We start from the raw sequence: 15,336 nt of genomic DNA on the forward strand, positions 1-15,336 counted from the left end.
TAGACCGTTGTCGCAAACGTATTGTTGACGTTCCCCCAGGAAACTTTCAAACCATCGCAGGGACTGTCCATTCATACCAAGTTCGCTGAGACTTCGCAGAAGAATTCGCTTCTCACAGGTGTCGAAAGCTTTGGACAGATCGAGGAACACCGCAGCCACCTTGAGTTTTTGATCGCAGTTCCTCTGTATTTCGACCACCGCATCAAATAAAGCCGATTGTGTGTTGGACTTCGGCCTAAAGCCGTACTGACGAGGAGATAGCAGGTGGTTTCTTTCAAGGTGCTCGGTGAGTTGCTTGTTCACGATTTTCTGCAAAACTTTGTTGGTCACGCTTGGGATGTTGATAGGGCGGAATTCAGAGACGTTTCTTGCAGCTGGTGTTTTCGGGATCGGAACTACCTTGGACAGCTTAAGAGCGTTGGGGACGAGCGACTGCCGAATCGAGGTGTTCACGACGTCAGCAACACTGTCAGCGGAGGAGAGGATTTCCCCGCAAGCTTTAAAGAAGTTCGGTTGGCAGGCGTCATACCCGGTCGATTTTGAGGCTGGTAGGCTGGCTATCGTTTGCAGAACGATCGTGCGTGGAACTGGTTCCAGGACCAACAATTGGTCTGTCTGGGGGTTAATGGGTTGCATGGCTGTGTAGGGAATGTTTTCAGCGAGATGCTTACCCGCTGCAGCGAAATAGGTGTTTGCATCTTCCACGCAACGCTGCTTTTCGTCCGTACTGCTAAACCGGCTGGAGATCCCCTTGCTGCTTTTCCGTCTGGAGCCCAAAACTTCTCGGACGACGTCCCAGGTGCCAGTTATGCTGCTTTGTTGACGTTCGAATTTAGCACCATAATAACGCTTTCTTTTCGTACGTTTCAAACTCGTGACTGTGTTGGCCCAGCGATGGTATGTGTCTCGGGTGACGTGGTCAGCGATGTTCTGGCGATGTTTCCCATACCAGTAGTTCTTGGTGCGAATGCATTGTTTCAACTCGTTGTCAAACCAGGGCTTTGAGTGTGTTTGTTTGGTTCTCCGTGAACGGACTTGTGTTGAGGAAGCTTCTATCCCCGAGCGTAGCTGCGACAGTAGAACGTTGTAGTTTTCTTCTACCGAGAACTGCATGCTTGTGTTGGGAGGGTGCTGCTGTAGGTACAGACGAAGTTTGTTGACATCGGTCTTGGTGAAGCTTACCCTACCCGAAGATATACAGTCGATCGTTCTGGTTGCTTCAATAAACATCGCATCGTGGTCAAACAAGTTGTACTGCAACTGTTGAACAGTTACTTGTAGCTCGGTGTTGTTCGTTAGAATGTGGTCCAGACAGGCTTCGAAACGAGTTGGACGGTGACCGCAGAAAATAAACCCATTTGACAGCACGATGTTGGTGTACCTTTGGACAGCAGTTGTTGTTGTGAGCAGATCCAGGTTGAAGTCCCCGGTGACGATTGTTGTTCGGCACGCTTGCGCCGCGAGAAAGGTGTCCAGATGTTGAAAAAAGCAATCCAGCGAGGAGGACAGCGGTTCAGGTGGGCGATACACACAAACCAGGACAGTTTTTTCACGGTCACCAACTTCAACAGCAATGAAACTGTTGTGTTCGTCGCAGTAGTTGTGTATCGGTTTGCAGTGTATATCGTTGTGAATGAAGATTGCTGAACCACCGCCACGTCTCGTTGATCTCGAAGCGAAGAAGCATTGATAGTTGCTGAGACACATAGATTGCTCCGTCTCGGGTCGTGACCAGGTTTCGGTGATCATAAGGGCATCCATCCGACAGTTGGCTTCGTCGAGCAGGAACTCCAACTCGGTGAGTTTGTCGTTGAGACTTCTCGCGTTGAAATAGAACAGTTTTAGACTGTTTTCGCTGTTGAACTTGAGTTGTTTGATGGTGTTGATTGTTTTTGTGCTTGGTTGGAAGGGCAGTTGGAGGTTAGGATTATTTTGTGAACTCATCTAGTGCGGCTACGGATCTGATCCCCTTCACCTTGGCTTTCTCGGTTTTTCTAACCAACAACCTGCCATCTCTGAACCAAGCAAACTTAATTCTGTCGCTTCGTCTCAAATCTCTCGCCAGCTTGAACAGGTACCGACTCCGCTTGGTCAGCACTTCGCTGATGTAAATGTTGACCGGTTTATCGGTTCCCTTGTCCAGGATTGCCGTAGTTAACTCCTTCTTTTCTCTCTTTTTCGCCAATAGTTCGTCTCTTTTCTTCTTACTGCTAAGCTTCAGCTGGATGGGTGGCGGAATTTGTGACTTCTGGGACTGGTACGTGGGAGCCCTGAAGATTTCCTTCACCTCGCTGATATCCAGTACGACTCCGATCCCATGACAAATCTGAGTGACTTTGTCAAAGAGGTCTTCATCTTCGGCAACAGGCACGTTCGAAATCTCCAACGTCTTGCCCAGCTTTTCCTGCCTCAGTTGGTCAATTTCGATTTCGTTCAACTCCAGCTGTCTTCGCAACTCGAAGTTGTCGGAACGAAGCTGCTGTTGCTCATCCATCAGCGTTTCCGTGGTTGTCCGCAATTCTTCTAGCGTGTTTTGTATGCCGCGGATCTCCGTTATGACATCCTTCTGCCAGCCGATGAGCTGGTCCAGTTTGGATTCGATCCGGACGATCGCAGCTTCAGTGGTGGATGATGCAGCTCCAGCCTTTGCCGTGGATGGTGTAGACGGTGTTCGGTCGGCCATGTTTATCGTGCTTCTTCTGTTGCGGTTTCGGGACTCCTTGCACGGAGCGCAAAACCAGAATTTGTCAGGAACGAAATATTGATTCATCGGAGACACTTGTACACGCCTTGTGCCACACCTGTCTGCACTTTCCGTCGCACTGCAGCGGCTTTCCATGTCGTGCGTTGATATTTTTCTTGCACTTAACACAGACTTTAGCGGTTTTGGTCGCCATCGCTAATAGATAATAGATATCAAAATACATGGTTTTCAATACTGGTAATTAAAATGGCCATTTTGACAGTATTGGCCACAACATGGATTGGCCGGTGCCCTAAAGGAAAGTTTTCCCGGGAAGACATTTACTGAACCAACGAGTTTTGCAATGTTAGTATCACAACTCATGGTTTTCAATACTTGTAAAGTAAAAAAAGTAAATCTTTCCCTGTTCCTGAGGGGAACACCCGTGAAGAGTATCGGGGCCGGCATTTACAAAGCGGATTCAGTGACAGTTTATTATTCTACTTAAAGTTAAAATGTTAAGGTTAATGTTAACATTCCATAGGTTGTCTTCCTAAGGTGTCTTGATAAGGTCCAGTTTGTGACGATACATTACCTTCCCTTTACTAAGCAATCGAATCCAGAAGGGAAAAGATCACCAGTTTTGTTGGTCCGAGCCGGGTTTTGAACACCGATTTACCGCTTACGAGGCAGAAGCGTTACCACTGGGCTACGTGGCTCGGTCATAATACTGGCCATTTCGATAAAGGTGGCCATAATCTGGAGAGTCCGCTACCTCACGATTGTTCCGATTGGGGACAAACATCGAACCATACAGATATCATGGTTTTTGATACGGAGCATAAAGAGAAATTGAGCGAACTTATAAATCCAATTATGTTTTGATTTTATCTGACATAATTAGCATTAGCATTAGCATTAGCATTTGGAGGACGCCCCACCACCGGAAGGCTCCACAACGCTTATCCCTCTGTTTGGTCTGGTTGTGTTAGACCCTCATCCGGAACAATAATCCAACACGGGAGATACCATGTCTTCATCTTTTGATAAGTGTGTAATACAGCCCAGGGCATAAGGGGGTCCAGGCCGGGTCCAAGCTATCCTCAGGGATATGAAGGATCGTTAGTAAACACCTATCTAAAGTGCGCAAGGACCCCTACGTCACCTTAGTGGTATAGATGTTTGTAGGGAGGTTTTGGACTCAATGTTAGTAGGAGAGGTAGAACCCTAGGATACACCTCGAAAGGCGTTGCGGGTTGGTTGTAACAGTATTCCTAATTCCAGTCTATGCTCACCAAGTCGCCATGGCCTAGTGGTTAGCATTTTTGCTTACCAATCCAAAGGACGGGGGTTCGAACCCCGCCTTCGGCGACTTTGATTTTTCGTTTATATTCAGCATTTCAAGTATTTCTATGTCCTTAACTTTCTCGATGGGAGCAGATGGGAATCGAACCCAGAACCATTCGCTTACAAAGCAAACACTGTAACCATTCAGCCACAGCTGCTCCCGTTTTGATTTTATCTGACATAATTCAACAAAATGACTTAATTATAAAAGCATCTCTGCTAAGTTCTTTGTCATACTGGTCATGTGTAACATAACCACCTGCACCTTTTTTCATTCTCCTGACTCAAGGCCAGTCAAATCAATCCAAATTCTGAAACGGAATCGAATTAGAATCGTATACAAATTCCGTTTCAAACGCAACAACCGGTTCGAACATGGAACCGGTTGTTGCGTTTGAAACGGAATTTGTACACGATTCTAATAAGATTCCGTTTCAGAATTCGGATTGATTTGACTGGGAGGGTTTGTTCAAATATTACGTCCAGGGATTTTCAGGATTTCAGACCACCCCCCCCCCCCTCCCCCGTTCATGCACTTTTCCTATACCTTTAACATGGGCTGTCACAAACCTCAGACCCCCCCCTCCCCCTATTCATGGACGTAATTTTTGAACGAACTCCAAAGGCTGTTTCAAAAACACCCAAAAAGCAAAAACTGGAAATTTGGTTTATTGGACCTTTTAAAAAAAATCCAGAGTTGTACTTAGCGAAGCAAAACATGTTCATCAGCTAAAACAAACAAAAAATCATTAATTTTAAACAGAAAAATAAGTTAAAAACACACAAATTTGGAAAAAAAATTTGAAGATACAAAAATCCATGTTTCAATTAAATGATTTCCATTTCATTGAGACAACAGAATGGTATGTTATTTTCAAAAAGTCCTTTTTTCTAAGTTCGTAGTTAGTTTCCCCTAGACAGTCTGTAGGTATTACAGACTGTCAGACTGGCCGATGCAAAATAAATAGGCACTGGCAACGCATGTTTTGTGCTTGCAACACTGCCAGTTTTGCTGGGCGTAAAGGGCGTTTGGTGTCCAGCGCGTTTGGATCTGTCAAACATTGGCCAAACTGTTTCCTAGACAAACTGTAGTAATACCTACCACGTTTCTCACTTACCTTGAGCACACCAAATCAAATTGTGTTATTATTGATTGGTATTCAGCATGATGTTCAAAAGTGTCACATGGAATTATTTTGCTGCCGTGACCAGGTTTTATCCAAGGTTTCACATCCGAATTTTTAAAATGCTGTAAATGCAAAAAAAAACGTTGCTCAGCCATATGAAAACCCATTTAATAAAGGTGCAGTGGTAATGTCCAAGCATAGCCAGAATTACGAGCATGAGTATGAGCATGGAGACCACTCATGTTTGCTCCTCCGTTGCTGAACAACGCATCAGCGATCGACCCGAGTTTGGGTAAATAACAAAGGAAATGCGTAATAATATCTTTCTCTGGTATCAATACTCATTTTTTGGTATTCCTGAAGCCTTTAAAATTAGTCTTAAGGAATATGCAAGACCAAATTGTGGTATCATACCAATGGAACACCTGACGGCATGTTTCTCATTTTTTCCGCCAGGTTCGCAGTGTTGGTGCGCGATGGCCCTCTATCGACAGTTTTGTGAACCCTTCATTTGTTTCGTAGATGGCGTCACTGTACCCAAACATGCCTACCGTACAGAACCTTCTACTGGATTTAAAATATATTTTAATTTTTTATGTTTTTATTTAATTTTGCACCTTTTAAATACTTTTTGGATGTTTAACACAATTTTGATGCATGCAAAAATAGTTTTAGATAAGTCAAACCATAAAAGTGCAGTAAATCTTAGTGTTAAATAATATTGATTAAAAAATATCCAGCTTCCACAAGTAGGTACAAGACTGTTGCCTGTAATGTTTACAAATATTGCAAAAACCGAGGCAAAAACATTGGATGTTAGTTAGTTAGTTGTCTTTATTAACGAGCCTTTCAGCCATAGACGCTGGTTCGGCTCGGCACATTGGATGTTTTTGTTTTGAATTTTTACCCGCTGCTGGAGGGCTTCCGCACCAACTTGCTGCAAACCTGTGGAAGAGCGGTCTCATCAAGTACGACCGCAAAAGTGACAACTTCCAGGTCACCAGAATCGGTCGAATGTCCGGCGAGTTCCGGAACATAACGGTTCGCGAGGAAGAGACACTCGAGCTGCAAAAGCTGATGGAGCGCGTTCCGATCCCGATCAAGGAAAGCATGGAAGAACCCAGTGCCAAGGTCAACGTCCTCCTGCAAGCCTACATCTCCCAGCTGAAACTCGAGGGCTTTGCCCTGATGGCCGACATGGTGTACGTGACCCAGTCTGCGTCCCGTCTGCTGCGTGCCATCTTCGAGATTGTCCTACACCGCGAGTGGGCCCAGCTGGCGGACAAGTGCCTAAGGCTGTGCAAGATGATCGGTCGGCGCATGTGGCAGGGAGATCGAGAAGAAGAACTTCCCGTGGAAGCGGCTGTACGATCTGGAGGCGAACGAGATCGGAGAGTTGATTCGAGTGCCGAAGCTGGGCAAGACCATCTACAAGTACGTGTACCAGTTCCCCAAGCTGTAGCTGTCCACGCACATTCAACTTGCATTCAACCGATTACGCGTTCTACGCTGCGCGTCGAGTTGACCATCACGCCGGACTTCCAGTGGGACGAGAAGGTTCACGGCCAGTCGGAGGCGTTCTGGATTTTGGTTGAGGACGTCGATTCCGAGGTTATCCTGCACCACGAGTACTTCCTGCTCAAGTACAAGTACTGCCAGGACGATCACCTGGTGAAGTTCTTCGTGCCGGTGTTTGAACCGTTGCCACCGCAGTACTTCCTGCGCATCGTGTCCGACCGGTGGATTGGCGCGGAGACGCAACTTCCGGTTTCGTTCCGTCACCTGATTCTACCAGAGAAGAACCTGCCCCGACGGAGCTGCTCGATTTGCAGCCGCTGCCGATCAGTGCGTTGTGTGAGCCACGCTTCGAAGAGCTGTACGCGGACCGATTCCCGCAGTTCAATCCGATCCAGACGCAGGTCTTCAACGCGGTGTACAACAGTGAGGACAATGTGTTTGTGGGTGCGCCAACCGGGTCGGGCAAGACGACGATCCCGGAGTTTGCCGTGCTGCGGATGTTGCAGCAGAATCCGCACGATCGGGTTGTTTATCTGGTCTCGAGGGACGCGCTGGCCGAGCTGATCTTCATGGATTGGCACCAGAAGTTTGGCCAGAACTTGGGCGGCAAGGTGGTCAAGCTGACGGGGGAAACCGGATGGGTGAAGCTGATCGCCAAGGGGCAAATCATCGTGACCAAGGCAGACAAGTGGGACATTTTGTCTCGGCGTTGAAGGAGAGGAAGAACGTCCAGAACATCCAGCTGTTTATTGTGGATGAGCTGCAGTTGATTGGCGGTGAGGAAGGTCCTGTGTTGGAGGTCGTCTGCTCCCGTATGCGGTACATTTCGTCCCAGATTGAGAAGCTGATCCTGACCATCGCGCTGTCGAACGCCCGGGACGTAGCTCAATGACTGGGTTGCAACGCGAATGCGACCTTCAACTTCCATCCGAGCGTGCGGCCAATCCCGCTGGAACTGCACGTGCAGGGATTCAACATAACGCACAACGCGTAGCGCATTGCGGCCATGTCCAAACCGGTGTACAACGCCGTAACCAAGTTCAGCCCGCACAAACCGGTGATTGTGTTTGTGAGCTCGAGGAAGTTGGCTCGCTTGACGGCGATTGATATTTTGGCTTACTGTGCTGCTGAAGCTCAACCGAACCGGTTCTTCCACACCGAGGAGGAGGACATTAAGCCGTTTTTGGATCGCATGACGGATAAAACGTTGAAGGAGACACTCTCGCAGGGTGTTGCGTACATCCACGAAGGCTTGACGGCGTCTGATCATCGCATCGTGGAACAGCTGTTCGATTCCGGTGCGGTGCAGATTGGCGTCGTCACGCGGGATCTGTGCTGGGGCTTGAACATTTCTGCCTACCTGTTGATCATCATGGACACGCAGTTCTACAACGGTAAGAGTCACTCGTACGTGGACTACCCGGTCACGGATGTCATGTAGATGGTGGGACGGGCCAACCATAGACTAATTAAAGACTAAACACTTAGAACAAAATTTTCAAAAAAATATGACTCATAAGCTGTGAACCGCGTGAACCACGCTGAACCGCGTGAACCACGCTGAACCGCATCGGCGCGCCCCCCGTATGACAGATTAGCTTGGCAGCACTGCCTTCTCCGTTTTGTTTTGAGCTACTTTGCGCGCGCATCTTATTTGTTTTTGTTTTGGTAATCACAACAGCAAACGAATCACAAACGAATCAAAAATTTGCGGAGTGACCGCCAAAGATTGAACATTTAATATGGTGTCAGGTTCCAGAATGGGAGTTTTTCGTTTGAGAGATCGGCAAATCCTGCGGGTAAGTTGATTTTTCTTGAGTATATACGTTATTGCTTGTGAAGGTGAACTAAGAAACTCTTTTTTAGATATTCCTGGTACGGTGCCATTAAAGCAAAGATAACAATGGAACCCCACCGAACGGATCAGCTAGGTTTGCACGAAGAGCTCCCGCTAATCGAAACTCACGCGTGAAATCCTTCACCATGACGTCCGATTTGTGCCAGTAGTCGCTGGAGGCGTTCGAATCTGAGTGCAAATGAAGTGGCCGTGATCCAGTTGGTTACCCCAAACGATGTCTACATGAAGGAAGTGCTGCAGGTCTCGGAAAAAGGGAGGAGGCTGTTGCGGCTGGGAGTTCGGACCGGGGTTAGTGTCAAGTTGCGGTTCATTTCGGGAGCGAACTGACGAAAAGTGTGTTCAACCGGGATGGCGTTCTGAGCCATCGACGGATTTAAATATGTTCCAGTTCCACGTTCAACTTTTCATACCACAGTCGGGTGCGAATCTAGACCTAAAGGTGCGGTGGCGGAAGGTCGACTTCATCAAGAAAACAAACAAACACCCGGGCCCGACCACTAAGCTGAGCGCAGCTTTAACAACGATGATTGAACAATCGCTTTAGGATGAATCTGGCCGTCATCGTTTTCCGACCTGGACAATGTGGCCGTGCCGATGATCCTGCCTTTCGGATCGTCGAACAGATTCGTCTTGAGGATGTCCATCGACCAGCTGGACCTCGGTGAGCACGATTTCGCGCTTCATGTTCGGCGAGACGTGGCGCAGGTCGTTGCAGCGTTACGAGAGGTGATGGTTGATGTCCACGCGTGAAACTTTTGGCAATCTGGAGGACATCCACCGGGACGGTCGATTCCGCCTGGCACGTGCGATGGTTCAGCGATGAGTAGCGGAAGGATGCCATCTTGTCGGTGTACACGGCCAGCAGGGACGGGAACTTCATTCGCGATCGTTTTCACGACGGAACCGGAAGTGTTTGTGTACCAGAATGCGATGAATCCGTATTAGTATTGTCAAATGAATTGAGTTTGAATGCACCAACTATGCAGCAAATCTAAAATTTAGATTACGTTCTGAAAGAAATCTTGTCGAATAAACGAAATCCATCAAGAAATCCATACAAAATATGATGTATTATAAAATTTGATAATAATGAAATCAGTTTTTTTTTATTTGAAGAAAGTAACATTAAATCTGAAAAACGCTAAGCGAATCGGTGCAAGTAGCCAGCTCACTGGCATGCGATCCGAGGTTGCGACCACCGGTAATATTGAGCCGCAATTTGTTGAAGTCCAAATCGCTTGTCGAGATGTTGGTGGTCTAAGAGACGATTTGGGACTAGCTACGAAGAGAAGTTTCTGGATCGAAGTCGTCGAGCCTCTTCGGAGTTATTCCTTTCATTTATTCCGTTCGCCTCCCGGTTTGCGGCACAAATCGGTTTAGTTACGTTCGATTTCGACAGGCTACATAAAACTTGCTCTCGCTGGCTTCATTCATTTTGCGACCGGTAGTCGGAAGTCCCAGGACACGTTACATGACCGAATCCGGCAGCTGCTAATCAACCCGGAACCGATGCCGTTAGTGGCCAACCGTTCCATCACTGGGATGAAAGCAAACGGAACAGAAGTGAAATATAAATTTTAAAGCAAACTTCATGGCCATAATCATGGATAAGCTGTCGATAGTTCCGGTTCTTCGATTCTTCTGGGATGGCAAAATCACACCCCGTAAAACAAATTCGTGTGTTTGTTAAGATTCAAGAATCAAAACAAAAGCAAAAAAATGAAACGTCAGAAAATCGACAGTGGAGCCAGTTTCTGACATTTTGATCTGTCATTTTTGACAGTGAACCGGCCATGCCGAGGGCTCATAAAAAGGTTGAGTCATGGTTCAGAGCTCACTGTGTAGTCTTTTATTAGTCTATGGGCCAACCGTCCGCTAGAGGATGACAACGCCAAGTGCGTGCTGATGTGTCAGAGCTCCAAAAAGGACTTCTTCAAGAAGTTCCTCAACGAGAGTTTACCGGTGGAAAGTCATCTGGATCATCGTATGCACGATCACTTCAACGCGGAGATCGTCACCAAAACCATTGAAAACAAACAGGACGCCGTTGATTACCTTACCTGGACGTTCCTGTATCGGCGACTCACCCATAACCCGAACTACTACAACCTGCAGGGCGTCACCCACCGACACTTGTCGGACCACCTGTCCGAATTGGTCGAATCGACCCTCTCCGACTTTGGAGCAGTCCAAGTGCATCAGTGTGGAGGACGAGATGGATACGCTGCCGCTGAATCTGGGCATGATCGCGGCGTACCTACTACTACATCAACTACACCACGATCGAGCTGTTCAACTTGTCGTTGAATCTATAGGCTTCTGGAGATCATCTTCGAGGACAACATTTTGGCCGCGCAGTTGCCAAACTAGCTGACCGGACCGAACGAAACTGCTCCCAAGTAGGTATGTCTGAATACTAAATGTTCGCAGAAGATCAATTTCGACCAATCCCCATTCAGATACATCGACCCTCACATCAAGACAAACCTGCAGCTGCAGGCTCACCTCTTCCGCATCCAGCAATTAAGTTCCACAGATAGGAGCAGGACAAACTGTTTCCCACGGATAATGCCGATTGACAGAGTTTTGCTTTTGCACGATGGCAACGTAACGATCTATCCGATGTCCAAGGACAGTGTGGATTCGAGCTGGCTGGGTTTGCCTCCATTAGGTGCATTGCTGCCGCCTCGATGCGTCAGTCGGGTTGTCCCCCGAAATGCAGCTGGCGGATCTGCATCACGGATCCGGAACAGGTTCTAACACCAACAGCGGCCGAATCTCGAACTCCGCAGGACTGCAGTTCAACAGATCACCAGCACCATGCCCGTTTAGCAAACGAGAATTAATTCCGCCGGGAAGTGGCGAAGCCCCTTGAGGATCATATTTTGTTCACTAATAATACAAGAAGACAACCTTGAGTCCCCCCTCCCCCATCCTTCCCCGCCCATATAATTGTATTATTTAATATGAATGAAATCGACATATCGAGAACAAATGTGCACGAAGTTCTGGATCTGGTGCCAGGAACTCTGCGACGTTCTTCACCCGCTGTTTTTGCTTCTCTAGCGAGTTGGAAGCGTTCGTGTTGTCAACTTGCTTGGAACCGATCGAGTACACAAATTCGGAGTCCTAGAGCGAACCAACCGCTTCGCAAACGCTCCTAATCACTTTGCGTGTTTTGATATTCTCGTCGCTGGACAGTAGCCGAAAGGTGTGCTCTGTAACGCCGCAGATCAAACCTATGTAACAGGATTGCGCGTTCTAAGAAAAGAAGCATTTCATTAATGACCTTCTAAATTTAATTTATCATACGAAAACTTACACTTGTGGTACCTTTAACTCCGCGTTGAGGAGCAGCTTGAAGTTGTTCGACAGCTTTCGGCGAGTCTTGGCCGATCATGACGACCATCAGGTTCATCCACAACGCCTCCGGAAGGCTCATTTCGTAGCATCCCGATTCCATGATCAGGGAGACTCGTCTGAAGAAGCCCGTCAGTGATTGCGCGGTACGTTTGGTTCGCGGATCAGCTTCACTTATTCGCGATCGGTTCGACGAGTATGAACTCGTTCATGCCGCTCATCGCCAGGCCTGGATCGGGCTTGATCAGTCAATCGAACGGAACGTCGGCCAGCTTGACAGGTAAGTCGTTCAGCGATCGAAACAGCGAGACTAAAAGGTCGGCGCCGATGCTCTTGCCCAAGCTCACAATCACGATCTTCAGCAGGTATTTCTTTATCCGTTCGATACCTTCGTTCTTGGGGGAAATTCGCTGCATGATCTGACAGCGGTGCTTCCAATAGGCGCTGAACACGTCGATCATCTCGCGATATAAGGTGGTGAACTCCGTCGATCGGAGCATCATAAGGTTGATGAACTCGAGCGGAGCTTGCAGAATTTGCGCATCCTTGCCGGAACGTGCCGAGGCCATCAGCGGAAACGTCTGCACTATGAACCGGGCCGTGTTGAACGTGATAACCCGAATCGTCCCCAGCTGGGCGTGACTTGCACTGATCAGAAGTTGAAAGATTCAGCAAGCTGCGCCCGTCAAGGAGTTCCATCATCATCTCTTCCAGCCCAAGACACAGCAAATAGAAGATCGGATTAACCGAGATGATCCCAGCACCGTCATCACTCGACTTCAAGCAATTGGTCCATCACGCCTTATCGAGGTCGTGAAATATTAGCAACACGCCGGGCTCAACTTTTATCAGCGTTCCCTGCAGGACGTCCTTCAGCCAGTTGCGCAGAAATTCCGGGGCCGTGTCCAGCAGGGCGGTCACGTGCATTTCCAACACTTTGTCGCACAGCAGTTGCAGCGTGGAGTTCAACTTGCACGTCGCGTCCTCGGTGGTAAACAATCAACTGGTCAAATAAAAAATAATTAGAATCTTACATTTCCCAGTCGGGTGTTTCGCTTCGGACCATCTCACCCGCAAGAAAAAAGTGCAAGCAGTTGTACACCTCAGCCAACGCGTCCGGACCTGATAGATATAAGTGGCCTGCAGATGCAGCTGGCAGAACGCGGGAAGTGTTGTGAAGTGGAGCTGAAAGAAAATGTAACGATCATCACATCAACCGCTAACAAAAACCAATGAAGAATACTCACCCTGCGCCTTGTGGTTCGGACTTTGGCCAGGTCGTAGTGATGGTTGCAGCATTTCCCGCGATCCGGGCCAGTTGAAAGCGGCTGGCGAGTGTGCCGTCGTAAACGGACTTCCATCAGTGTCCGATTGTCCGTCCATGTACGGCATGTTTGTCAGTCCCGGTAAGTGGGCTATCGGACTTGGTTGAGGATTCAACAGGGATGACGGCATCAGACCACTTGGCGAAGGATGTGGCATGTGAGCATCGGGTGGTGAGGTCATGTTAAAGTTGAAGGGGTGGTTCTGGGAGCCACCTTCGCCCATACTTTGCAAGTGTGGAGAGCAGCGATGGAATAATCATCATCAAAAGAAAATCATTAGACGTTCATCAAGAGAAAAAATCCGAAGGGAGCTTGGCTCTCCTCTCTCGCGCACGAAAGATCGGTAGAATAAATCTAAAAAAATCATCATCTTGATTATTCGGCGGATCATCTTTATCACTACTACACTTGCAAGTGTAACGTCACACGTCGAAAAATGACCTGTCACATTTTGGTGATGGGCAATGTGTGTAAACAAAGTGAAATAAATACTTTTAAGTGGTGCTGACAAGGAAATTCACCAAAAATCATCAGCAGATTGATTTTCTTGGAGAAATTCGGTAGCGATTTTCTTTCGCGTGATTTGCCTCCTCTCTCTTTCGCGGGTGAAGAAAGTTTGCAAGCGAAATTGATTTTTTTGCGATTATTCCATCCCTGGTGGAGAGGCTGGATTTGACCCGGAAGGTGGTGTGAGTCGAGTTGTGAATCGAAGACTCGGATCGCGAGGACTTTGCGGACCTCGCATGCTTCCGCCGCCGAGGAAGGCATATCCGACCAAGGGCGGTCCACCGTGCCCATCTTACATCTTGATTGGAGACGGCGAATTGTCGTCCTCGGATAGGGACACTCCGGTTGACGGCCGTGTCTTTCAGCATTTCTTTAATGACTGCTCCTGGACCTGCAGTTCTCAACACTAGCCAGCTACGCGTTGATAATGGGCGCCCTCTGGCAAATCTCCTTGTTCAAGATCTGCACCATCATCTCCCACTTCCGTTGCCATTGGGGGTCGCTTAATCCGGCTTGGCCGCCGACTGGCACTAAACACTTCGTCCGTCAAGATGGTGCTGAACTCGATGTCCACCGGAAGATCTAAAGTCGAGGAAGATATCGTCGGGAAGATATCGTCGGGATCAGTAAGAAGTACCGAGGCAGGATGCCGTCTGCCAGACTAATCAGAAGAAACCCACGTTGTCGTTGTGCAAAGCGCAGTGTGGATCTGAGCGGCAATCTGTATTTCCGACGACTGTTAAATTTTTCGCCGGAAGCTACGTTAGGAATCTTGAAGACAAAAATTGATGGTTCCTCTGTCACTTCCCATCCTCTCGTTTCTTCGCCAACTGAACCGTATTCAGCGTACACAACTCTTGCGGCGTTAGGTTTTTCCGAAAGTGTTTCGTGCAATCTCCTCAAATCCACGAGTCCTTCCAGCCACAACTCACCGCCAGCCCTCTGCCTCTTCAACGTTTGGTTGTCCATCCGCTGTCCAGCTTCCACTTCCATCTAGGCATTGCGGTGGGAGTCGCTCAATCTGCATTCCTGTCACACATGAGGTCTGCACAGCTGATTCCACGTAGATTTTTTCCGCCAGTAATGACAGGAAACGCTGACAAACGGAATATGTGCCAAAATCATAAGTGGTTTTTAACATATTAAGGGAAATCATCGTGAACTGGAACTGCCGGTCGTTAGCCCGGGTAAAGTGGAAACGTTGAGATGATTGTTGTCCTCTGCTCTCATCTCGCAAAAAGCCATACAGAGAACCACGTCCCATTCCCCATCCCCAATCCCTTTCCCAAATCCCAATCCCCAATCTACAGTGTCAAGCGACCCGTGCCAAGGGATGTATGTCTGGAGGGGAGCAAAAAGTATCCAGGTCTGAACGGAGCCTGCGTGGTACCAAGACGCCCCACGCAGTAGGTAGTCTCCTCTGTGTCTTTGCAGGCCCGAGTCACAGTTGAAGTTTGTAGGAGTCCTGAAAACAAGGTTTATCAACATGGAAACTGATCAAAACCAAAACCCAAGTGCCAGCTGCTTCTCTCAGCTGGAACCAACGCGGAAGGAAGGAAGAAGAAGCATGAAATCCGCCGGAAGAGAGGACACCACTAGAAGAGAAGAGTC

The 15,336-nt window shown here is 48.1% G+C and overlaps 2 protein-coding genes and 1 pseudogene across 2 annotated transcripts in view; 1 reads left to right on the top strand and 2 right to left on the bottom strand.

Moving 5' to 3' along the window:
* Positions 1-5,312, bottom strand: part of LOC119766164 (organic cation transporter-like protein) — a 328,301-nt gene extending 322,989 nt beyond the window's left edge. The window contains exon 1 of the mRNA XM_038250574.1: positions 5,149-5,312. Within this exon, the coding sequence (XP_038106502.1) occupies positions 5,149-5,312 (164 nt within the window). The remainder of the gene's footprint in view (positions 1-5,148) is intronic.
* An 85-nt stretch (positions 5,313-5,397) lies between these two features.
* LOC6052218 lies at positions 5,398-11,408 on the top strand (annotated as a pseudogene).
* A 1,589-nt stretch (positions 11,409-12,997) lies between these two features.
* Positions 12,998-13,350, bottom strand: LOC119767197 (mediator of RNA polymerase II transcription subunit 14-like). Its single transcript, XM_038255232.1, has one exon. The coding sequence runs from the start codon at positions 13,346-13,348 to the stop codon at positions 13,106-13,108; it is 243 nt and encodes an 80-aa protein (XP_038111160.1). The 5' UTR covers positions 13,349-13,350; the 3' UTR covers positions 12,998-13,105.
* Positions 13,351-15,336: the final 1,986 nt, after the last annotated feature.

This window comes from Culex quinquefasciatus, chromosome 2 (genome assembly GCF_015732765.1).
Source record: "Culex quinquefasciatus strain JHB chromosome 2, VPISU_Cqui_1.0_pri_paternal, whole genome shotgun sequence".
NCBI lineage: Eukaryota > Metazoa > Arthropoda > Insecta > Diptera > Culicidae > Culex > Culex quinquefasciatus.